The sequence below is a fragment of the Oryctolagus cuniculus genome, chromosome 21 (assembly GCF_051225735.1).
Source record: "Oryctolagus cuniculus isolate XC-2025 breed Fujian yellow rabbit chromosome 21, ASM5122573v1, whole genome shotgun sequence".
In the NCBI taxonomy this organism is placed as follows: Eukaryota; Metazoa; Chordata; class Mammalia; order Lagomorpha; family Leporidae; genus Oryctolagus; species Oryctolagus cuniculus.
In genome coordinates, this window is record NC_142887.1 from 23,739,152 (window position 1) to 23,764,872 (window position 25,721).

The 25,721-nt window shown below is 53.8% G+C and overlaps 1 protein-coding gene across 4 annotated transcripts in view; it reads left to right on the forward strand.

Moving 5' to 3' along the window:
* MYO18B (myosin XVIIIB) overlaps positions 1 to 25,721 on the forward strand; it is a 258,865-nt gene that overhangs the window by 50,410 nt on the left and 182,734 nt on the right. For all 4 annotated transcript variants that reach the window (XM_089322921.1, XM_089322923.1, XM_089322922.1 and 1 more), the window contains exons 13-17: positions 9,246 to 9,419; positions 12,217 to 12,307; positions 14,174 to 14,366; positions 19,507 to 19,587; positions 21,542 to 21,689. In XM_089322921.1, coding sequence (XP_089179047.1) covers positions 9,246 to 9,419; positions 12,217 to 12,307; positions 14,174 to 14,366; positions 19,507 to 19,587; positions 21,542 to 21,689 — 687 coding nt within the window. The remainder of the gene's footprint in view (positions 1 to 9,245; positions 9,420 to 12,216; positions 12,308 to 14,173; positions 14,367 to 19,506; positions 19,588 to 21,541; positions 21,690 to 25,721) is intronic.

Sequence of the window (25,721 nt, forward strand, 5' to 3'; positions counted from 1 at the left end):
ACACGGTTTTCTCTCTGGGGGCCCCCTACAGCTTTGTTCCCCAGACACGCCATGAGCCCTGCGGCTGGAGAGGAGACAGGGATGATTGAGGAAGTGTCAAGGTGGACTAGTCCGGGACCTTTCAGTCAGGGTCAGAGTGTAAGGGTTGCAGGGATAATGATGACAATGACAATCGTTAACTCTGGGAATCGACTGGGATTTGTCTGCCAGGCATAATGTAAATGCACTTCATCCTCCTAACCCTATGTGATAGGTCATACCCATTTTATGGGTGGCTAAATAGAGGCTCAGAGAAGTAAAGTAAGCTACCTAAGATCCTGTATTTGGGAAGGGGCGGAGTCCAATTTCACACCAAGAAGTCAGGTCCTGGCTTCAGCCTTGCTGGCCATGTGGCCCCAGGCAGGCCACTCGTGCACCTGCTGCTGGTCCCACCCCCACTCCTGTGGTCCTACCTCCCTGGGTGATATCTTCCAGCTGAGGTCTTCCTGGTGACCCTGCCCCTACTAAGCCCACATTACCTGCTTGGGGGTGCTCCCTTCACATCTGCTTTCTGAGACTGCTGCCTGAGATGCTAGCATCCCATAGCCAAGTGCTGGTGTGAGTCCCGGCTCCCTGCTAACGTGCCTGGGAAGGCAGTGAAGGATGGCCTCTGCCACCCATGTGGGAAATCTGGATGGAGATCTGGGTTCCTGGTTTCAGCCTGGCCTAGCCCTGGCCATTTCGATCCTCTTGGGAGGGGAGAGCTTTCTCTTTCTGCCTGCCCCTCTGTCACTCTGCCTTTCAAATTAATAAGTAAATAGATCTTTTAAAACTACCATGATATACTGGGAGAAGGTAAGGACCCTGAATCTCGGGGGGGGGGGGGTGACATCACCGCGAGACTGACACTGTCTTGGAACTTGGCAGGTTCCAGTTCTTGCCACAGTTCCCCATCACCCCCTAGGTACCCGGTCAGCCATTCTGCTCTGACATCTGGGTCCAGGTGCTCCCTTCCCCACTGCATGTCAGCATAGCCCAGGTTCTGAGAAGTCCTGCCCATTCCATCCAGTCTTAGATCTTTCTTCACCCAGAACACCTGCTCATAGTTTCCAGAACCTCAGCAGCGGTCTCTGCGCTGTCTTCCCGGCAGTGAGGGTGCGGGCAGTGACTCATGTCGGTGTTTGTTATAATCAGCTTGCTGGTCAGGCCGTCCAAGGAGCACCAGCTGTGCAGGCAGGCAGAGCTGCTGGGACAAGATGGGTCACTTTCTCCAAAGCTTTGCAAACAGAACCATACAAGGTGTCTTGTGAATATGCAATGAAAGGGTGATCTGATTTTGGTACAAGCATTGTTGCAATCCATGCATGATTTTCTCATAGTATGCCTTTTGTATGCACTTTTTAGAGAGCCCTTGTACGTCTGGGTGTGTGGGGCTGCATAGCACCTGGATCAGGTAGGAGATGTAAGAATCAGGAGAGAACCTGATGTTCTGGGCTCCAGGAATAAGCAAAGCACCTTTCCTGCCGTTCCAACATTAGCAGGTGGCCCAGGGTCCCTGGCGAGAAGCCACAGCTGCCTGGACTGGGTTTGTCTTTGTGGTTGGTTTGTCAGCTTTCAGGATCGACATCTAAGGGCGCAGTCACTTGGAGCTGACATTTGTTGAGCAGATCCTGTGCTGCCAAGCCTTCTGCATGGACAGGGCTTCTTGACAAAGTTCACAGAGAGGCTGGCTTCGTGGCACAGCGAGTTAAGTCGCCACTGCGTGCAGCACTGGCATCCCGTATCAGATGCTGGCTCAAGTCCTGCTCTGTTGCTCCGCTTCAGTTTCCAGCTGTCTACTAACGCACCTGGGAAGGCAACACGTGATGGCCCAAGTGCTTGGGTCCCCACCATCCATGTCGGAGACCCAGATGGAGTTCCTGGCTCCTGGTTTGATCTGACCGAGACCTGGTGTAGTCATTTGCATGGAAGGTCGATCTCTCTCTCTCTCTCTCTCTTGCTCTGCCTTTGAAATAAATAAATACATCTTAAAAGGAGCTTATGGAAATTGAGCTAAAAGATAGGTTTATTTTGGTGCAGAACATTTTGGGGTGGGCATGTATTTGGTCTGGTGGCAAGCACGGGCCAAATTGCTGTGGCATGTGATTCACTCGTTCCCAGTGACGTGGATGGACACTCCACGGAGTGAGCACTTTGAGCTGGTCCGACTCGCACCTATGTGGCCCCTCTGCCCTGCTCCACACCTTCCTGTCACTCAGAGAATGACTGACACAGACCTGCTCTTGGCAGTAGATTGGCTGGAGCCGGGCCTCACCCCAGCCACGCAGAGAATGGACAGGGAATGGACAGGGGGCTGAGTGCCCTGGTCTTCCCGTAGCCTCTGCAGTTAAGCAGAGATCAAAGCAAACTTCGAGTGTGGTTGGCTTGGTACCTGCGCCTCTGAGGCTCTCTCAGCCTCAGCTCCAGTGCAGGGGTGCAGGCACGGAGTCACGGGTTCCAGGGCATGGCATTTCTGTAGGGGGGGACCCCCGAAAGCACCAGGAGGGCTGTGAAGAAGAGGATAGGGGGAGGGCAGGAAGTGTGGACCCACCTGCACGGGGTCCTGTTTGCATCAGCAACCAGAATGGCAGGCAAGCAAGTGCACGCGCTGGCGGTGACCTCTGCACTTGGCTTTGGATTCATTCTGCATACAGACTCCTCGCCTCTTGGCAGGTGGAGAGAAAGGCACTCGGATGGAGAGTGTGGCCTGCTCTGGAGTGGACCAGGGACCAAGGATAGAGAACACCCCACACCCCTGCACCCACCAAGGTGCTTCCTCTGGGGAGCTGGTTCTGTCCTCCTCCTCTGTTTCTCTCACTGCTTCTCCCTCCCTGTGTCTTTCTCTCTCCTTTGCTTTCTCTTTTATTTGGTCTTTCCTATGGTGACTGGTACTGGAGAGTTTGTGGACTCATGGAATTCAAAGATAAGTTTATTTTGGTGCAAAAAAAGTTTTTCAATTCCACGTATTTTTTTCATAGTAGGCAGTTTCCATGAGCTTTTTTTTTAAGAAAGCCGATTATTTATTTATTTATTTGAAATGGATGGGGAGGTAGAGAGAGAGAGAGGAGAGAGAGGGATTTCATTTGCTGCTTCACTCCACAGCAGCTGAGGCTGGGTCAGGCAGCAGCCAGGAGCCAGGAGCTCCATCTCCCACGTGGGTGGTGCTGCTGCGCCGTTGTCTGCTGCTTCCCAGGTGCAGCAGTGGGGAGCTGGAGGACGTGGAGTCGCTGGTCCAGGAGCTGGCACTCTGATACGGGATGTGCATCTCCCAGGTGACAGCTTCGCCTGCGGTGACGCAGCCCCTGTGCCCTCAGTGCGCTCTTTGAAGACCTCATGTATGCGTGCAGTTCAATTTTTCTTTTGCACCAGAATAACCTTATCTTTTAATTCCATTTGTTCATGAACATTTTAGAATGTTATCTATTTATTTGAAAAGCAGTGACACACACACACACACACACACACACAGAGTGAGGTCTTCCATCCTCTGGTTCACTCCTCAGTTGGCAGCAATGGCTGGAGCTGCACCAAACAGAAGCCAGGAGCCAGGAGCTTCTTCCCAGTCTCCCATGCGAATGCAGGGGCCCAAGCACTTGGGCCATCTTCTACTGCTTTCCCAGGCCATAGCAGGAAGCTGGATTGGAAATGGAGCAGCCAGGACTTGAACCGGTGCCCATATGGGATGCCGACACTGCAGGTGGTGGCTTTACTCACTATGCCACAGTACTGGCCCCAACAGTAGCATCTTAGCCCTACATCAACTACCTGCCCCTTCTGCGAATTTCTTTAAAAAGCACCCTTGTGCAGGCCTCTGCTCTTAAAGGGAAGGAAAGTAGAAGGGCAGGTACCACAAGGAGCCTGCCAGTGTAGACAAGCTGGGCGCTGCTGCTTCCTGTGCCATTCGGGACTAGAAACTCAGCCTCTCCAAGCCTGTTCCTGCCTGTGCATCCCCGTCTCGGAGGGCTTTGTAAGAGAGCAAGTAGGGTGCACTTAGAGTAATGAGCCCCGTGCCGGGCCCATGGGACCTGCTCAGTGCTTGGGGGTTGTTCTTGTTGGTTCAGCGGGAGGAAGGGACTCACCACACACAAGAACGTGCCCTGTCCCCTGGACATTGGAGTCCCCAGTCTTGGTGGTGTTCTGGGGACCACTGTGAGATGCCAGGCTTTGGAGGAGGTGGGTGGAAGGCCCTGTGCCGACATGTGCCCACTGTCCAGGGAAGGAGGAGCCACCGGGGTCAGCTCGGGAACCCAGGGGGATGTGACGCGTGTCAGAAAGAGTGACAGCTCCTTTCACACTGCAAGTGGCCTCAGCGTGCAGCAGCTGACAGATCTGCGGTGGTGGGGGTGGGGCATGCAGCTGCCAGGCTGAGCGATCGCTTCGGGGTGAGGGGTCTGCTCCTTGGGCTGGTGCCAGGGGAGGGGATTGACACTGGCTGACCCCCTTCTCAGGGCCTGGCTTTCTCTGGGGTACCTGTCACCCAGTCCTTGCAACTCAGTGAAGAGATGTGAAGGAGGGTTTTGTGACCCCGTTTCACAGATGAGGAAACTGAGTCTCAAAAAGGCCAAGCAACCTGAAAGACTGACAGCTGGGAGTGGCAGACATGGAAGCCAGATTCGGCTCCTGGTGGGTTGGGTGGTCTCCTCCTTGCCTAGTGTCCTTTCTCACCCGCTTCCTCTGGCTGCCATGGAGTTCCTGGGCTCCTCTGGGAAGACTTCAGAGGGATTATGGGCTTGGCTGTTGTGTGTGGGGAACAAACTTGGGGCTGGTCAATTTCTCTGAGTGCCCACCTCATCTCCCCGGCAGGATGCACCTGCTGTACCTGTTACCTCTCCACTACACCGGGCAGGGTGTCCAGAGGCCCCCCACCCCGCCTCGGGTGCACCCACTGATGCTCTTTGCAGAGGTAGCAACTGCTGGATCCTCTCGCGACTTTTCCCAGCTCCTGCACAGCTGTGCGGAGGGTGGGGAGGCAGCTGGGGAGGGTGTGGGGGCCGCAGAGGGACAGGAAATACCCACCAAGAAGGTTGCCTGCTAGGGAGCGCACTGCCAGTCTCCACTCGGAAAGTCATATGCAGTGTTAGTAGCCATTAGCACCTCTCTCTGCTATTTGCTAATCTCCCTCTTTAATAGGGAGATGGGAAAAAAACTCAGGGCTCACAGGTAATGGTATCTAATTAGAATCTAATGACTTTTTTGTGCTTGTATTGTCTTTATTTCACCTTTCTATTGTGACAGGTGATAATGGATTCTCATTCGAGATAGTGCAGTCACATTTTTCTCTAACAACATATTTAGTTAAGTAAAGAAAGACAAGTGAGTCCATTTAAAAGAGACTCTAAATTCACAGGGATATGACCAGTTTCCCAGAAGAGGTATTGAAAGGGATGATTTTGGTGAAAAAATAGTCCTTTCACTTAGTAATGGGCTGTTTCCTGATGATTCTCAGAGTCAGTTTTCTCATCTATAAAATGGACGTGATAGTATGACTCTCTTTGACTCTTGTGAAGATTAATAATAACGATAAATAATCATGGCTAACACATATTAAACTTCCCCATTTGCTATACCTGGAACCTTTGTTTTTATTTTTAACTTTTATTTAATGAATATAAATTTCCAAAGTACGGCTTATGGATTACAATGGCTTCCCCCCCATAACGTCCCTCCCACCCGCAACCCTCCCCTTTCCCACTCCCTCTCCCCTTCCATTCACATCAAGATTCATTTTCGATTCTCTTTATATACAGAAGATCAGTTTAGCATACATTAAATAAAGATTTCAACAGTTTGCTCCCACACAGAAACATAAAGTGAAAAATAATAGATGATTTTTTAAATGATGATGAAATCAGATCAGACCTATTGTCATGTTTAATCCCAGTGAGAGTCAAGTTGGGAATTGCTAATTTCTTCTTTTTTTTTTTTTTTTACAGAAGATCAGTTTAGTATACATTAAGTAAAGATTTCAACAGTTTGCACCCCCATAGAAACACAAAGTGAAATATACTGTTTGAGTACTTGTTATAGCATTAAATCTCAATGTACAGCACATTAAGGACAGAGATCCTACATGAGGAGTAAATGCACAGTGACTCCTGTTGTTGACTTTACAAATTGACAATCCTGTCTATGGCATCAGTAATCTCCCTAGGCTCCAGTCATGAGTTTCCAAGGCTATGGAAGCCTTTTGAGTTCGACGACTCTTATCTTGTTTAGACAAGGTCATAGTCAAAGTGGAGGTTCTCTCCTCCCTTCAGAGAAAGGTACCTCCTTCTTTGAAGACCTGTTCTTTCTACTGGGATCTCACTCACAGAGATCTTTCATTTAGGTGTTTTTTTTTTTTTTTTTTTTTTTTTTTTTTTTTTTTTTGCCAGAGTGTCTTGGCTTTCCATGCCTGAAATACTCTCATGGGCTTTTCAGCCAGATCCGAATGCCTTTAGGGCTGATTCTGAGGCCAGAGGGCTGTTTAGGACATCTGCCATTCTATGAGTCTGCTGAGTATCTCGCTTCCCATGTTGGATCACTCTCCCCTTTATTTATTCTATCGGTTAGTATTAGCATATACCTGGGACCTTACAAAGGCTTCAATTCCAAAAGCCGTGAGCTGAATAAAGATGGCATTGGAATAAAAAGAGGTGGACAAAGTACCGCAACAACCATTATCTTCCTCAGCCTAGTGCTTGTCTGGTCACTACCACACCGCCACCATGGCTGTCATCATCCCATTATCAGCACCGTTACCATCATCATCATCACCACCACCACCGTCCCCCTCCTCCACATCCTCCTCACCATCACAGTCACCACCACCAATGTCATTACCATCAGTATCCTTATTCACCATCATCATCACCGTCACCGTTACCATCATCACCATTACCATAATCTCCTTCTCCTCCTCACCATTGTTATCCTCATCTGACCATCAGCGCCACCGTCTTCTTCATCATTTTTGAGTAGAAGGACCTTTTCCACATCATCCAGGGCACCCGAGCCTCAGTGTTATCATCTGTGAAATGGGAATGACCAGTACAGGGAGGATGCTGAAACGGTGCTCATGGAACGATCACGCGGCCCAACATCCTTCCGCAGCGGCTGTTTGTGTTGCCCTCAGTAACTAGGGCCAGAGCACCACCTGCTCGGGTAGCATTGAAACCCCAGATAAAATCCTTGTCCAGAGTTCAAATTTCTTCACAAGACAGGGTGCTTCCTCAAGATGTCTGCCTGAAGGGCTGGGCTCTTACAACTCTCTGGGGAGGAACCGAAAAATCTGTTGACTACTGTGCTGCTTTTTTTTTTTTTAATTAATTAATTTATTTGAAAGGCAGAGTTACACAGAGAGAAGAGGCAGAAAGAAAGAGAGAGAGAGAGGTCTTCCATCTGCTGGTTCTCTCCCTAGGTGGCCACAACGGCCAGAGCTGAGCTGATCCGAAGCCAGGAGCCAGGAGCTTATTCCGAGTCTCCCACATGGGTGCAGGGTCCCAAGGACTTGGGCCATCTTCTACTGCTTTCTCTTTCATAGCAGAGAGCTGGATTGGAAGTGGAGCAGTGGAGTCTCGAACCGGCGTCCATATGGGATGCCGGCACTGCAGGCGGTGGCTTTACCCGCTAAGCTTGAGCGCAAGCCCCTGCTGTGATTCTTATTGCAAAGAAGGAAACACATTTATGGGAAGATAAAAGATGTTAGAAAATGTCCTAGGCAGAGCGCTGTGATTTCTTTTAATAAATCACTGGATTCTGTTGGATTACAAAATTAGCACAGAACCGTGGTAGAAGACTTGCCGAGAAAACCTCCTTGACCATCTGTGCTTGTTAATATTTGGCTAACTTTCCATTTTTATTATTTTAACAACACTTTTTAAAAAATGTTTACTGATTTATTTGAGAGGGAGAGTTGCAGACAGACAGAGAGGTCTTCCACCTGCTGGTCACTCCCCAGGTGGCCCCAATGGCTGGAGAGCTGGGCCAGACCAAAGCCAGGATCCAGGAGCTTCTTCCAGATCTCCCATGTGGGTAGCAGGGGCCGAAGCACTTGGGCCGTGCTCTGCTGCTTTAACCAGGCCATCAGAAGGGAGCTGGATCAGAAGTGGAGCAGCTGGGACATGAATTGGCGCCCATATGGGATGCTGGCTTGGCAGGGGTTGGCTTTACCCGCTACGGCACAATGCTCCCCAACAACGCTTTAAAGTGATTTACTCAGCTGACATCATACTTTGATACAATTTTCTTGTCTGTTTTTCACTGAACATCCAATTTTAAGCTTTTTCCGAGTTGTACAGCGTCTCTGTTGCTAATTTTAAGTAGTCTTAGAATCGCCCCTGAAGTGACTCTATGTTGAGTCATATACATCCATCATCTGGCCACTCCCTTCCTGTGTTAGATACCAGACACACTAACCTGGGCACCTAGCACGTGGTGCTCATTTGTGCCTCAGGGCCTTTGCACTGCCCCCTCCTCCTACCTCTGAAGCACTTCTGTGGTTCTTTATGAGGTCACCTCCTTCTTGCCTTCCGCAGTTGGGCTCGAATATCATGGCCTCACATAGACACGCCCCTCTCTCGACCACCATAGACACACACCGACCCCCTCGGTTTCTCTGTATCTCACCACCCTCTTTTAGTTTCTCCTGGAAGGGGGGCTTTCTACCTGTATTGTCTGGAATTAGCTTCTTTCGCTGTGCATTGACCTTGTTGACAGCCTCACTCCTTCAATGGACCGTAAAAGCCCGAGGGACGGGTACCTGTCTGTCTTGTTGATTGTCCCTCTCCCAGGGGCGAGCCCCACATCTCACATGCACTGGATGGGACTTAGTAAATGGACGCTGAGCAGATGGATGAGCGGGTGGGTGGTTGCCTGTGTGGGAGGCCTGGTGAGCAGTTGCATGGATGAGTGGCTGGGTGGCCGGCTGCATAGAGGGAGACCCAGGAGGATAAATCAATTGTGCTTTGCAAGGCGTCCTCCCAATTCCATCCTCCTTGCTATTTTTAGTTGTTTTGAAAAAGTGAACAATGAGCCTCTTAAAGGGGACGGGGGGGGGGAGAGTAGGGTGAACGTAACCCTTGGAAAAGCTGACTCCGACCCACGGGCCATCCCCAAAGGCGAGGCCCGGGCAGCTCCTCAGGCTCCCCTGCTGAGAATGGTGGCCTGGAGAGCTGGGAGGGGGGCGAGGTTTCTCACCCCGGGCCCGGGGACCTCACCACCACACCTCGCCTCTGTCCCTGGCACAGTGGGCCGGAAGCAGTTCATGCGGTTTGAGTGGGCCAATCACGCAGCTGAGGCCCTGGGCTGCGAGTACGAGGAGCTGAACACGGCCACCTTCAAGCACCACCTGCGTCAGATCATCGAGCAGGTGACGTCCAGGCCGAGCCGCCGGGGCCTCGAGGACGAGGAGACCAGCTCAGGTACCGCGATGCCCAAGCTCCCAGCAGGCCGGCGTCCTGCCTGGCCAGCCAGCTGGGGGGCACCAGCACTCTTGCTTATTTATGGGGAACCTATGGAGGCCCTACTGTGTACTGGCCGGGGCTAGGTGCAGGGGAAGCTGCCGTGGGTGGACTTGACATGCATGCTGCATGTGGTCAACTAATTAGCTCTGTCCAGTGGCCGTGGAGGCTGCTGGCATCTGGGAGGGGGCCCTGTGTTGGGGAGATGGTGCACCGTGGGCAGTGCCAAGGGACGCATGTGTTCCCATTTGGTGTCAGGTGAGTTGAGCCCCTGCTGTGTATGGGGAAGGCTTACCTCTCTGTTGGAGAGAGAGAAATAAGGCTGGAATGGCTGAAGTCGGGGGTGGGAATGGTTGGAGGTGAGGTTGGAGAACAGGGTGGGGCTTGGCTCCTGTGAGTTGCATAAATGCAGGGCTTTTATCGTTAGACCAGTGGGAAGCTGTGAAGTGAGTGGAAGGGGTGGGGGTGGGGAGGAAGTGACTTGTGTTATCCTTTATGAAGCTCAGCCCGGACAGAGGTTGGGGATGAGTGGGAGAAGGGAGGCCCACTGGGAGCTGTGACTCTCACAGGTGAAGGGGCAGGTGGCTGGATCAGGGAAGTGACGATAGACATGGGACGAGGGGGACACTAACAGGTGACAGCACGGGCTGTCCAGGGAGAGAGGGCCTGGGGATGGCTTCTGGGCTTTGAGGCCGAGTAGTGGGACAGAGGAGTGCTTCGAGCTGACCCGAGGAGGAGCAGGAGGGTCTTGTCCTGCACCTGCCGCGGCGGGGGTTGGGAATTCCAGGTCCACAGCTTCTGCGGACCAAATGCCTGGACTGCAGGAATGGGGGCCGAGGCGTCTCCTGGAGCCCCGGGCATCGCGGAGCCTCTCTGAGAAGCTGTCTTTGCCATGGCAGAGTTTGGGGTTGATGAGCAGCACTGTTTGGAGCCGAGGCTTTTGAAGCCCCTCTCTCTGAGCTCCCTTGGCTCCTGGCAGCTGCCTCCACCTTCCAGGGGCTGTGGCTTGACAGCTGATGTCACTTGGATGCCACTGGCCTTTTATGTTTGCTTCCAGGTCTGTGCTGTGTTGTGTGCTGCAGTCAGTTCAAAAGTTACCTCTCCTGTCTGTCACTCAGACACACACGCACAGACACGTGCACACGCTACACAGATGCACACACATGCTGTACATGTGCACAGAGGACACGCAGCCCAACATGTGCACATGCATGTGTACAGATAAACAGCACACACATGCTCCTGTGTATACCCCACATGTCACAGAATCATGCATGTGTGCACATGTATGCACACCACACATATACAATCACACATCTATGCACATAGAACCCTTGTGCAGAGAGCCATTCCACACGTGCACAAGCATGCACACGTCCACACCACACAATCACATCCATGTGTAGATAACACCTGTGGGCACAGCTACACACCCTATACATGCTTATGCACACAACACATGTCCACACACCAATCACACACACACACACAGATGTACACCCTAGACACGCACAAGCCCATGGACACACATGCACTCACACACTCACACACTCCACTTTGTGAGTCTGAGTCAACCTCTCACGCTGAGGTCTCCAGGGTAGGCATTAAGCAGACAGGGGACCAGCAGGCTTAGGAGAGATGCTTGGAGGATGTGGGTTGCCTAGCAACAGCCTGGGCGGGAGGTGGAGCCAAAGGAGGGCTGGGAAATGCTTTGGGGGGTGCTGCCTGGAATGTGGGAGCCGAACTCTTTCTCCAGGCACCCGTGAGTGTGAGTGCAGATTTGGAGATTGTGTTTCTAGTGCTGTGTCTGGAATCCAAAGTCCAGGGTGAGGATCTGTGATCTGAGCTCCCGCTGTGCCTCACTGTGCCCTGTTTGGTACTCTGCTGGGCAGGCCAGCTATTTTAAAGGGACCCCCTGCATGCGTGTGTGTGCGCACGTGCACGTGTGTGTTTAAACAAACCCGAGACCACGAGTGTTGCTGTGGTTTTTGTAAGCTTTTTCATTCCTGCTCACTTCAGAGCTGGGCGCTCTCCCCGCCTCACTCAATATTTCCCTGCACCTGACTTCACACATTCTTTTGTACAAACAGACTACAAATTATCTAACCCATTTGCTATTGTGGGGCATTCAAGCTGTCTCCAAAAAGCGATTTTTGCCAATTTAATCAACAATTGGAAGAACCTGTGTACCCAGACCTCTTTGTTTCTTTGAATATTTCATTAGACTAAAAGCCCGGGAGTGAAATTATTAAGTTCCAGTGAACGAATATTTTATGACTTCTGCTGTGAAACTGGCCAGTTCCTAAGGGAACAACCAACATTTACTGAGTGTCTACCATGCATCAGGCCTGGAGGCCAAAAGACCAGGACCTTAAGACACTCCCTGTCCTCAGGGCACTCCAGCCTCGTGGGGGAGGCTGGGATTCATGGAATCAGTATACAAGTACAGATCACGCTGTGATGGGTGCTACAGAATCAGGGTGGAGGGGAGGTGGGACTCATGGGTGCTGTTGGCAGTCAAGGACGGCTTCCCTGAGGAGGTGGCATTTGGGCTGAGCCCTGAGGGTTGAGCAGGAGTGCTATCTGAAATGCAGGGAGGGCCAGGTGATGTGGACTTTGTCCTCAGAAGGTGGTGTATAAAGGCAGCCACAGAGGGCGATGGGGGTGGTTTCTAAGCGCAGCAGCCCCTGCAGCTCTGTAGCCATGAATGCGCGATGGTGAGTGAGGTGGTCACCATCTCTCTCTCTCTGGACTCCAGGACTCAAGATGACAGGTGTGGAGTGTGTAGAGGGCATGGCCTCGGGTCTGTACCAAGAGCTCTTTGCCGCCGTGGTGTCGCTCATCAACAGGTAATGGTGGACTCTGTCCAGGCCCAAATGTCCAGCTGTGGCAGGGGCAAGGGCCCAGAGGAGCTCTGGCAGGGGGCACCTGGGCAGGGCGAGAGGATTTCCAAGTTCAGCACCACCTTGGCCACCTACTGGCTGTGACTGGGGCAGATCCGTGCACCCCTATGACTCCCTATTCTGTGTGAGAGACAGCTCCCCACACCGCTCCCACCCAGGGTCGACTCAAGGGTTGGGGGAATAAGGAATGTACACAGCTCTTCCCCACAGTGCTTGTAGAACTACCCCCTAATAAACACTAACGACTTTCCAACAAGGACTCAGGGCCAGGGGCTGCACTAATTGTTCAACTTCCCTCGCGCCCACTTGCTACTCAGGTCAGCCCATTGCACAGAGGTGGAGACCAAGGCCCAGAGTGGGGAGCCGGGATGTACACACCACGAGCATGTTGCTCTCGCTGTTTGTTTTTCTAAAAATTCCTGCTGGACATGGAGAGGGACCAAGCTGAATTTCCAACTGGGCCAGGATGTGTCTCTCCCAAGTGCATCCGTGGGCACCAGGAACCCCTCTCTTCCATCATCCTGAGCGATGCTCTGAGCGTGTGCTCGGAGAAGCTCCGGCAGGGTCCCTACATGGCACGTGGGCCTCACTGGAGGAGTGCAGAAAGCAAAACCAGGCCCAAGAAATCCCATGAAAGAGATGGGGCTGGCGCCCAGGGCCGAGCAGGCAGGGTTCTCCCAGGCGCCATGCACGCGGAACCACCTTCCTCCGTGGCTGCTGCTGGAGGCATTGCCACAGCAGAGCCCAGGCTGGTTGTCTGGAAAGCAAGCGGATCACATGCGCTTAGGGGAGCGAGGCTGGGGAGCGAGAGATGAGCCAGCATGGGAGGCTGCTTTGCGGTGTGGGATCGCAGCGCCTGCACCTGTAAAATGGGTTTACTGGTGATAACAGGGCCCGCCACTGCCATGTATGGGCCTGGAACAGGCAGCTGCTTTCCCAGGCACGAGCTGACTGAATCCACCTGCAGGGCTGGGCATTGACCCCATGGTGGAGATGGAACCAAGGGCGGGTCAAGGGCAGTGGTGGCTCTCAGGAAGAGCGCCCTCTGGAGGTGACAGCTGGTCATGCCACTGACAGAGCAAAGAGCATTTACCGACTGTGCCTGCTGGTGAGTGGTGCCTGCCACATCCAGCCCTCCGGCCAGGGGCCGGGCTCCACCATGAACCCTTTCCCAGCTGAGGTGGCTGGAGCTCAGAGAGGCTGGGCCCCTCTCCCGAGATACACAGCCCCTCCATTGCAGGTGAGGGTGCCAGCCCAGGTACAGCTGGCTCCAAAGTCTCTTGGCTACTGCGTTTTGAGGTGAGGAATCCTCACTCTGTCCACTCTGGCCGATGCCCCAAGAGGGCCCAAGGAAGCGATGACTTGCAGGAACTTTGTAAACCGATGCACTAAACAAAATCGTCTTTCTCATCCAACGTGTCCCTGGGAAAAGCAAATGCGGCTCCGGTCTTCATTTGTAGCCAACTTGCTGGGTCGCTGGGCTCGATGGAGAAGTCTCACCTCCTGGAAGGAGGCTCCGCGTGTGTCTGTGTCCTGGGAGATGCTTTGCACGCGTCTCCTTCTTCAGTCCTTGTGGGTCTGGGATCCCTTTGTTACCCCCATTGCCACATTGCAGCTCAGGGAAGCCCATGCTTAGAGAGTTCAACAACTCGCCCAAGGCCACACAGCCTGTGCACGTGGTGAGCTTGGCTCCGAAGCCAGAGCTGCAGGATCCTCAAACCCACGCGTGCACGGCCTTGGTTCTCCATCACTGCAGCCGGGGTGGGGACGGCTCGGCCCCATGGACTCTCAGATTCCCCGTCCCTGCCCCAGGTCCTTCTCCTCCCACCACCTCTCCATGGGCTCCATCATGGTGGTGGACTCTCCGGGCTTCCAGAGCCCCCGGCATGAGGGCAAGGAGCGGGCGGCCACCTTCGAGGAGCTCTGCCACAACTACGCCCATGAGCGCCTGCAGCTGCTCTACTACCAGCGAACCTTCGTCTCCACGCTGGAGCGCCATCGAGAGGTAGGGCAGGCTCGGCTGAGTGCGGGGTCCCGTCCCCCTTCGGGAGTTGTCAGTCCAGCCTGCTGGGGCCATGCCAGGACAGAGCCCTTCCTCCCCGGCTCTCTTCTGTGGCCCTGTCTCGCTCCCCAGCTCTGTCCTCTGCCTCCTGCACCCTCTGCTGCAGGAATCCCAGGGACCACGGGCTTTCCTGGGCCTTGCTCCTCCTCTTCCCCGTCACCCGAGCTAAAGCTGTCCCCAAGAGTTACTCTACATCTTGCCAATGTATGAAGCCCTTCTTTGGTTAAGTAGAGATTTATTTATTTTTATTTGTGAGGCAGAGTGACAGAGAAGAGAGAGAGAGAGGTATCTTCCATCTTCAGGTTCACTCCCTGAATGGCAACAAGGGCCAGGGCTGGGCCAGCCTGGAAGCAGGAGCCAGGAGCGTCATCCAGGTGACCCGTGGGGGTGACAGGGATCCAAGTACCTGTTCCATCCTCCACTGCCTTTCCAGGCTCATCGATAGGAAGCTGGATTAGAAATGGAGCAGCCAGGGCTTGAGCTGTTTCCTCCCATATAAGATGCTGGTGTTGCAGCCGGCGGCTGAACCCGCTGCGCCACGATGCCAGCCCCCAGAGCCCTTCTTTAAGAGCTCTGTGGTTGGGTGTCTTTAGTGGGTGACACGCCCCTTACAGCACAAGGTGGTCACTTCTAACAAAGTTGAAGATACTTGCACCTGGGGCTGGGAGGTGGCTAAGGAGTGATGCCGCCGCCTGCAGTGCCGGCATCCCTTATGGGTGTTGGTTCGAGTCCCAGCTGCTCCACTTCCAATCCAGCTCTCTGCTGATGGCCTGGGAAAGCAGCTAAAGATGGCCCAAGTGCTTGGGCCCCTGCACCCACGTGGGAGACCCAGAAGAAGTTATTGGGGCCATTTGGGAGAGTGAACCAGTGGATGGAAGATATCTCTCTCTCTGAAATTCTTTCAAAATAAATAAATCTTTTAAAGAAGAGAGGATGCTTACGCCCTACAAGGGGACTTCAAAAAGTTCATAGGAAGTTCATCTCTCGCATCTGTGCTCTGATACGAGATGACAGTACTGCAAATGGTGTTTAACCCACTGTGTCACCATGCAGGTCCCGGCCATTAAGTTAGTTTCTTTCTTTCTTTCTTTCTTTCTTTCTTTCTTTCTTTCTTTCTTTCTTTCTTTCTTTCTTTCTTTCTTTTTCTTTTTTTTTTTTTACAGACAGGCAGAGTGGAAGTGAGAGAGAGAGACAGAAAGAAAGGTCATGGCCGGCGCCGTGGCTCACTAGGCTAATCCTCTGCCTTGCAGTGCCAACACACCGGGTTCTAGTCCCGGTCGGGGCGGTGGATTCTGTCCCGGTTGCCCCTTTTCCAGGCCAGCTCTCTGCTGTGGCCCGGGAGTGCAGTGGAGAATGGCCCAAGTACTTGGGCCCTGCACCCACGTAGGAGACCAGGATAAGTACCTGGCTCCTGCCATTAGATCAGCACGGTGCGCCGGCCATAGCGCGCTGGCCGCGGTGGCCATTGGAGGGAGAACCAACGGCAAAGGAAGACCTTTCTCTCTGTCTCTCTCTCTCTCACTGTCCACTCTGCCTGTCAAAAAAAAAAAAAAAGAGAAAGGTCTTCCTTTTGCCGTTGGTTCACCCTCCAATGGCCACCGCGGCCAGCGCGCTACGGCTGGCGCATTGCGCTGATCCGATGGCAGGAGCCAGGTACTTATCCTGGTCTCCCATGGGGTACAGGGCCCAAGTACTTGGGCCATCCTCCACTGCACTCCCTGGCCACAGCAGAGAGCTGGCCTGGAAGAGGGGCAACTGGGACAGAATCCGGCACCCTGACCGGGACTAGAACCCGGTGTGCTGGCACCGCAAGGTGGAAGATTAGCCTAATGAGCCGCGGCGCCAGCCACCATTAAGTTTCAATACTTGAATTTTGGGAGGGACACATTCTGATCATAGCAACAGAGAGAAGTCCGTAACCACAGGGGCACAGCTCAATGACTTTATCCAAGTGGACACACGTGCACGTCCATCAGCCGGGTGGCTGTGAGGACATTGCGAGGGCCCCAGATGCAGCTCCACCCCCGGCCATATCTCTCCCCTTCTTCCTTGAACAAGTTGACATGTGCAGATAACCAGTAGAAGTAGCCATATTGTTCATCAGTAGGGTGACAAGTATTAAAATACCAGTTATTTCTTTGCAGTGGAATGAAGGCATCCACACAGATAAATCTCCATCCAATGATGTTGATGCAGCCTGGGGTCTAATCTTAACTCTGTTACTCATTGGCTGTGTGGCCTCAGGAAAGTCGCTCCCCTTCTCTGACCCTCAATTTCGCCACATGGAAGATGCAGACAGTAATACTCGTGTATTGGTTACGATGTGCCACCATAATGCTACACTATAGACAAGTTCCCAGATATGGTGACATGAGAGTAAGAGCCTTTGGGGAGTCTGGGGAGCTCCCCAGGTCGTGGTGGGGACAGCTCCAGAGCCTGTGGTCAGATGTCCGGTAGGTGGGTGGCTGGGCTGTCCCAGGCCATTCTGGGCATGGGCATTTCTCCAGAGATGTCCAAATGGTCCCCAAGCACATGGAAAGCTGTGTCCAGGGGGGCAGCCGGCTTTGAGCAGGCAGTGGCTGGGATTACCCCGTCTCTGCTCCATGGATATCTCAACCCCAGCAGACTGTTCACATGGCCCTGGGCAGGGTTGCAGGACAGCAGCCAGAAGCATGGGGGGCACCCTGGGGCTGGGCCAGGGTCCCTTCTGCTGTATGACATCGGTCCCGGCGAGTGGGGTCCTGATTCATGGGGTCGATTTTGCTTCTGGCTGGAGAAGCTGCAAAATCTCCCTGCAAAGAGCCCGGGTCCAGGGCAGGGTGTAGAACAGGGGTTCACTGTACAGCTGCTGTCTCTCACCTCCCTAACGGGGCTGCCTGGAGCACTGAATGGCGTGGGACAGGAAGTGCCTGGGCTGAACCGAGTCTTCCGTGTCCGGTAGTGGATATCACATCCGCTCCCCCCATCTTTCACTTTCTCCTGTCAGTTATTAAATACACGGAAAGTGCAAGCAGAGAGCAAGTAGCAGAGAACAGTTTCCTTCTGCTACGGCCCTGGTGGCAGCCGCTGTCCCTGCTCCCGAGTGTCACTTTCCCATGCGTCGTCGCCTCTGCCCATGCTTATTTTTCTCCCAGCATTACATTTGCTCACTCTGCTTCCAGATCTTAGTAAACGAGCATTTCAGTGGCTTTGTCTGATTTTGTGTTAACTCTGCTCTGGATACCTGGGTGGTTCCCAAGTGTAAGGTGTCTGGACATTCTGATTATTATCTATTGTCTGATTATTATCTATTATTATCCATAGTGTCTACCCATTCTCCCCTGCACTGAGCACTTCGCTCAGTACTTATTAAGTGCTCAGAAAATATTCTAAAAGTCTGTCCTGAGTTATTAGGATGTTGGGCTGTTTCAAGATGCTATCAGGGCAGGCACTGAGGCTCACTAGGCTAATCCTCGGCCTGCTGCGCTGGCACCCCGGGTTCTATTCCCGGTTGGGGCACCAGATTATGTCCTGGTTGCTCCTCTTCCAGCCCAGCTCTCTGCTGTGGCCTGGGATGGCTCAAGTGCTTGGGCCCTGCACCTTCGTGGGAGGCCAGGAGGAAGCACCTGGCTCCTGGCTTCAGATCGGCGCAGCGCGCCAGCCGTAGCGGCCACTTGGGGGGTGAACCAATGGAAAAAGGAAGACCTTACTCTCTCTCTCTCTCTCTCTCTAACTCTGCCTGCCAAAAAAAAAATGCTATCGGAACATTGGCATATAATCTTTCTTCCCACCCGAAGTCACAGAGGGAGTAAAAGCAAAGTGATCCCATCGAGAACTGAGCAAACGAGTAGCTATTTCCCTAAGGAAGACACGTGAATGGCCAACAAGCTCAGGCTCGCCGGTCCTCAGGGCAATGTGAATCAGACGACAGCGAGACGTCACCTCGCACCTGTTAGAGAGGCTGCGGCCAAAACAGAACCATACAAACTCCACACAGAACAGGAAACAGCAAGTGTTGGTGTGGATGTGGGGAAATAGAAACTGTCCACTGTTTGTTGGCAGGGGTTGGGGGGAGGGCAGTGAAGATGGTGCAGCCACTGGGGATCCCATGATAGCAATCCCTCCAAAAAATTAAAAATAGAATTACTGCACAATCCAGCAATTTCACTTTCTGAGTATTTACCCCAAAGAAAGCAAGCCGGGTCTTGAGGAGATACTCGTATCCCCGTGCCTGTAGCGACATTGTTCACAACAGCTGAAAGGTGACAGCAGTCCAAGTGCGTATCAGCAGATGAACGGATCCACAGTCAGCGCTGTGTGCACGGTTTTCAGAAGGAAGGCAATTCTGACACCTGCTCCAACAATAAACACACGTTGAGGGCGTTATGCTCAGCGAAATGAGCCAGCCACAAAAGGGCACGTAGCGTGTGATTCCACGTAAATGAAGTACTCAGAGCAGCAGTCAAAGTCCTAGAGATGGAAAGTGAAACAGCAGTTAGCAGGGCTGCAGGGGGCGGGGGGCCGGGAAGCCGGCTGAGGGGCGTTGCGGGATGAAGTTCTCGAGGAAGACAGGATGGTTGCTCGCAGGGTGAGTGCATCCAGATCACTGATCCACATACTTACAATCGGTCAAGGGATAAGGCTTGTGTTCTGTGTAGGTTCCCATAACTAAAAAAAAAAAATGTTTTTAAAAAGGGCTGAATGAGGCTCAGTGTTTGGCATAGCAGTGAAGAAACCAGCTGAGACCCCAGCACTCTGTCCTGAAGGGCCTGGATTTGAGTCCCAGCTCCACTCCTGATGCAGCTTCCTGCTCATGCAGACCCTGGGAGGCAGCAGTGATGGCTGGAGTAGCTGGGTTCCTGCCACCCACGTGGGAGACCTGGATGGAGTGCCCAGCTCCTAGCTTTGGGTTGGCCCAGTCGTGGCAGTGGTGGATATTTGGGGAGTATACCAGCAGGTGGAACTGCTCTCTCTCACTCTCAAAATCAATCAGTCAGTCAACGTTTTAAAATAAAGGGGCTGAATGGTGATGATGAAAGAGCTGGAGGGCTCTCCACACTCGACTCACCGCAGGTGCTAACTGTGAAATGTTGCCCTTTTCCAGGAAGGCGTTCCTGTGCAGTTTGACCTCCCGGAGCGCTCCCCAGCGACCTCGGTGGCTGTTGTGGACCAGAGTCCCTCCCAGGTAACCCGGTGCTCAGGGAAATGAGGCTCTCAGATGCCACGTGGCCATTTCAGTGCAAGGCCGCCTGGTCGGAAGCGCAGTCTGCACCCAGAATCACGTGGGGTTGTTAGAAGCACTGGTGCCTGAGACCCACCCCCCAGATTCTGTGCTGTTGGGTCTGGGGCGTGGCCCAGACTGCTGGAGACGGAGCTGCTGTCAGCTTGGGAAGCCCCGCGGGCTTGGGGTCTGAGTGGGTCTTAGGAAGGAGTCACACCCAGGGGAGCCTGTGGTCAGAGCTGAAGGGGTCCATGCCCAGTGGCCTGCAGCCTTTGTCACTTGGAAGACCCAAGGTTAAGATGAAGGTGGTGGGCCTGGCAGAGACTAGGGGCCTCAGGGAATGGCCAGCACAGCTTATTGTTGGGTCCAGACCCCTGATGGCCACGAGAGCAGCTAAGCACTCATTTAGGGGAGCTCAGAGTCCTTATTTCACTCCCCCATCGCGAGGACCTCCCCTGCTGACCCCAGCTGCACCTCTGCCCAGCCTAACCCAGGAACTGCCCTTGGTCCTCTCACTCGACTTCTTCCCTCTTTCGCATCTTGGAGCACCGTGGGTCCTGCCAGGCTTGGCTCCAGTCTTGGAGACCTTGAACACATTCCTTCACCTCCCCAAGCCTCAGTCTTTTCATCTCCAAAATGGGGACGGTGGTCTCCCCTGGAGAGCTGAACACATAGGTGATGGGCTGCTATCCTCCTCACTGCTCATCTACTGTGCACCAGGGTGGCTTCCAAGCCTCATTAGGACCCACAGCAGGCACCGTCAGTCATTGCAAACCCTCCTTGTTTGCAAGTGGTGCTGGCTGTTCGACAGGTGTGAGCTGCTGGTGGGTGTTTCCCTGGCTTGTTCTCCCTGCTCTCTGAGCTCCCTCCCCTGAGCCTCTCCTTGCAAGGGCTGGGCAGTGTTGGTTTGGAAGGGTGGTGTGGGCCCCACGGCCATGGCTGTAGCTGCAAATGGCTGCCTCTTGTGGATGGGTGGGCTGCTGGTTTCAGCCCCAATGGAGAAGGCCAAGGTGAAGGCCTGGGGTACCTAAGATCCAGTTCCAACTCACCCTGCCTGTGTCCCTGCCTCTCTCTGGGTCTCCGAGGGGTGTGGACCTGTAGTCCCCAGTTAGGTTGACCAGTTGGCTTGCACAGAACTTTCCTGCATTAGCACCCAAAGCTCCACCCGCTGGGGAGCCCTCCAGCCCAAGGCATGCCCAGCGGGCGGTCACTCTGCACATCCCACTTCCTCCCTAAGCACTCGGTGCTGTTTTGGTTCTGCCAGTTTCCTCTGGGCCCTTGGAGAAACCCCGTAAACACCCCCAAACCCCACTCTGATTCTCATGTAGAAAATTACAGGGTTGCCTTGGCAGCCTGTGAAGCTCACGGCCAGGTTTGAAATTCCACGTCCGTACTATCAAACCACGCTCAGCTTCTCCTCTGAGACGTTCTTTGAGTACATGTTTCTCATTCCCCCCTCGAGATTTCAGTGTTAAAAAAAAATAACAGAACCTGCTCGGAAGAAGCGGCGTGGATGGAATGAGTCCTTTCATGTTTGGCTGTGTGTGAACACAGGACCACCACCGCTGTGTCTCCCGAAGCATGCAGCCGGCAGAGGGTCTCCCCCTCATTACACCCTTACTGTGGTCTTCTGAGGAACAGGTCTCCAGCTTGCATTTTACCCATCATAAAAGGAGGCTCAGACAGGCGCAGTAGGCTGCCCAAGGCCACACAGCAGATGGGGATGCAGGCAGGGTTCAGACCCCAAGCCACCAAAACGTTTTATGGCTTCAGTGCTGAGAGCCTGGGGGTTAACCTGGTCCTGCTGCCGGTGACTCAGATCCATCTCCTGCCCCGGCTCCCCATCAACGTGAGGAGGATCTCAGGCCTGACCCTGCTCGGGGTCAGACCTTTCAGTGTGTGCTGGGTCTCCCTCCAGGTCCCCCTGGCAGCCGGAGGAGGTGCCGAGGACGCCGGGGGCCTTTTCTGGGTCTTGGATGAGGAGGTCCGGGTGGAGGGCTCCAGCGACAGCGTGGTGCTTGAGCGTCTGTGTGCGGCCTTTGAGAAGAAAGGAGCCGGGGCTGAAGGTAAGGAATGCGTCCAGCCCTGGTGTTGGAATCTGCCGTTGCCAGCTGCAGGGAAGCCCCTGGAAGGCCCCGCACAGAGGTTCTGGGTGCAAGAATGCGTGTGCTCGTGCACACGTGTGCTCTTGTTCATGGATGTGTTCATGCATTCCAGTGCTCAGCAAATGTGTTAGCAGCTCCTGTGTGCTGGGTGCTGGGTGCTGTTCCTTACGGTGGGGCACCCGCCTGGTGTGACTCATGTCCTCACGAGGAAGGGACAGTGGCCAAGCTCATGGGCCAGTGCCCAGGGCTGCAGTGAGCTGAGACTGCTCTCTCAGCACCAGATGTTTGCAGGTGCACCTAACAGAGAGCAAGGGAGTACAGCAGGGGAGGTTGGACCTTTCAGCCCACGGAGGGCCTTGCTGGCCACACACTCACTTTGGTCTCTACCCTAGAGCGATGAGAAGTCATTAAAGATTCTAAGCAGTGTGATATATGGTCAGAGTCATGGAAGGTTCTAGAAAGTTCACCCCTGGAGTAGTGCTGAGACAATGCAGCAAGGTAGACCAACCAGAGTCAGGAGGTATTCTGCACATAAAACCCACAGTATTTGGGGATGGGTTGGGTTGGTGGGAGAGGAAGCAAGAAGGGAGATGGAGAGAGGAAGTTGTAGCAGTGATTTCATGGGATTTGGTAAGCCCCAAGTTCAAGTCCAACCACTCTACATCCCCTTACGACATACTAAGCACACCTGACGTGGTCTTCATTGACGCACTTGCTAAATGGGGAAGGGAGGCACCTCTAGGTCTTCCTTCTCTAGAATTTCCCCATAAACCTTGGATCCCAACAGAGCCCCAGTCCCTGCGAGTCTACTGACTGACGAGGGGGAGGAAGATCTCTTCATCATGTAAGGGGTGGCTTGTACGTGGGCAGGGTGGCGTACGGAGCCGCTGTAGGCCTAGGGCTTGGGAGGATTCTGTCGCGCATTTGTAGGGAGATCTTTTTATCCAGAGGGCCAGGGATGCTTGTACAAGGCCACTGGAGAGTAGACTCAACACAAGGTTTGTCTGCCTTTGAAATGCTTGTGACTCCCACACTAAGAAGGCAAATACACCATGGGATCTGACCAGTCCCAGCCGGCTTTGAGGGGACCAGGATATGGGTTCACGCATTCATCGGTTCATTCAGCAAATATTTATGGAGCTCCCTGGCATGTGACAGCTGCTGTCCTTGCCCAGGAGGGATGTCGGCGAGCAAAGAAAACACCTTCAGCCCTGCGGAACAGCCGTGCCAGCACCGGACGTGGGCAATAAAGCAGGTGACTCTGCAAAGAGTCTGAGGACCGTGGCTCTGGCGGAGGTCGCCGGGGGAAGGAGGGGTGGTAGAGAGGGACTCAGGCTTGGGCCATTCCAGGGCCAAGGGGGTCCGTGGCAAGGTGGCCAAGGGTGTGGCAGGGAACGTGGCACCCAGAAGCCACGGAAGATGGAGGAGGGCTGGACTGCATTCAGTGTTGAGCAGGGAGGGAACTGGGGAATGAGCATTGTTGTGGCCACGTGGCCAGCACCGGTGACCTCCACAGGCTGGATCTTGGTGGAGCCTTGGATGTCTTGGAAGTTAAGAGGAGAGCTGAACAGTGCCAGCAGGAGCTTCCGTCCTGGGATGAGCAGCTGAGGCCTCTGCCCTGGGCACTCAAGGTGGATTCCTGGGGGTGCACTAGATTTTTGCAAAAGCAGCAGGAACAGTGGTGGTGGTGGCTGATGGCTCCAGCCGCGTGCCTTGGGGTGAGCTCAGAGCATGGATACACACATGAATCCTGGAGACCCTGGCTCTGAAGGAGGTGGAGTCAGGACTGACGTCTCTGTAAGGCAGGGAGGCATGGAGCCTGGTGTCCACCGGGCTTTGGGGAGGCCAGGAAAATGTGTTCGTTTCTGTGAAAAGTGAAAGGGGGAAAAAATCAAAGGTCAAATACAATGTTCATCTACAGTCAGGCATCGCTTGCTGATGGGGAGAAGTTCTGAGAAATGTGTCATTAGGTGATTTCTTCTTTTGAAAAAAGATTTATTTGGAAGATCTGCAGACAGAGGAGAGAGAGAGAGAGAAAGAGAGAAAGAGAGAGAGATAGAGAGAGAGAGAGAGAGAGAGATCTTCTATCTGCTGGTTCACTCTCCTTATGGCTGCAATGATTGGAGCTGGGCCAGGCTGAAGCCAGGAGCCAGGATCTTCTTCCAGGACTTCCATGTGGATGGCAGGATCACAAGCACTTGGGCCATCCTCCTGTGCGTTCCCCAGGCCATTAGCAGGGAGCTGGATCAGAAGTGGAGCAGCTGGGACACAAACCAGCACCCATATGGGATGCTGGCGTTGCAGGCAGCGGCTTTACCTGCTACGCCACAGCACTGGGCCCAGGTTAATTTCATCATTGTACAAACATCATGAGTATAGTTACTCAAACTAAGACTGCTATGATGTCACTGGGTGAATCTTATGGGACCACTGCCGCATACATGGCTTGTCATTGACTGAAACATCATTGTGTGATATGTGACCGTATTTACCTTTATATGAATATGGTCATAACATTTAAAATGTAGAGGAAGGAATCCATGAAAACACAAGGGCCCGGGGTCCAGGAAAGCCACAAGGCAGTCCTGGATGGTCCTTACCCTGGAGGCCCTGGCATTGAGCTTGACCTTGGAAGTGGTGAATTCGCCTCCCCCGTGGCTCTGGGGCCTATGGTGCATCGCCGTGCTGCACTCAAGAGTGGAGACTGATGCTTGTGGAGCCCTTCACCTGGGCCCCCTCCCACTGCAGTCAGGTAGGGAGGTCTTGCAGAGGCCAGCTGGCTGCTGAGGGCCCCGTAGGCACGGAGCATGGAGCTGCCGGCAACCCCAGGTGGCCTCACTCCAAGGGCCAGGCAGCCCGGCAACCCCTCTGCAAGCTGCAGAAGTGGTCCCTGCCTGCCCACTGGATGGGCTCAGCGAGAGCGTGTGGATGGGCTGGGGCTTGGGGTACGAAGCCCAGTCAGATCCAAAATAGGCCAGGAGGCAGAGCTGGGAAAGGCCCAGGCTTTTGGCCCCGGGGACCAGGGCCTGGCCCCTGCCCCACTGCTGAGTGGTAGTGGAGCACTCTGTGGGCAGTCTGCTCCCTGTCTGTGACATGACAACAGTGGTGTGTGCCACTCCTGGGGCTGGCGAGGGGATGAACATGCTGGTGTGCTCGGAGACCTGTCCTGGGTGCCACTGTCCCCGGGGAACCCCCTTTTACCCCCTCATCCTTGGCTCCTTGTTGAGTTCCCTAGGGCTCCTTCCAGGCTCTGCAATGGCTTGGCTGCTTCTTTGCTTCCCTTGCCCGTCCTCATGACTTTCCCAGTGCCCCCAGGACAGGGCTCATCTCTGCCTTGTGTCCTTTTGCCTCCTCAGAGCCCCGGATGTAGCAAGCACTCCAGGGCTTCTGCCAGGTTGCCCCCCGAACCCCGTCCTGTTCCAATCATGCCAGTCGCCTTGCTGCTGCTCAGACTCACGGAGCACAGGCCCACAGAGCAGCTCTTGCACTGGCAGCCCCTTCTGCTTGGAGCACACGTGTGCCGCATTCTGGCATAGCCTGATCCCTCACCTTCAGGTCTCGGGACCTCCCTGACGCCCTTGCGTGGGGCGGGCATTTGGCTTAGCAGTTACGAGGCTGCTTGGAATGCCCGCATCCACGTCAGAGTGCCGCCGGTTCAAATCCTGGCCGCAGCTCCTCGTTCCAGCTGCCTGCTTGTGTGCACCCTGGAAAGCAGCAGGTGATGGCTCTGGTAGGTGGGCCTCTGCCACGCGTGGGGGGACCCAGACTGAATTCCTGGTTCAGCCTGGCCCAGCCTCGGCTGATGGCAGCATTTGGGGAGTGGATGAGAGGTCTCTCTCTCTCTCTCTCTCTCTCCCCCTCCATCTATAATCTCTATCTATCTATCTATCTATCTATGTGTCTTTATATATATAAAGACACACATATATATAAATATATATATAAAGATACATATATATACACATATATATGTATATATATCTGCCTATCAAA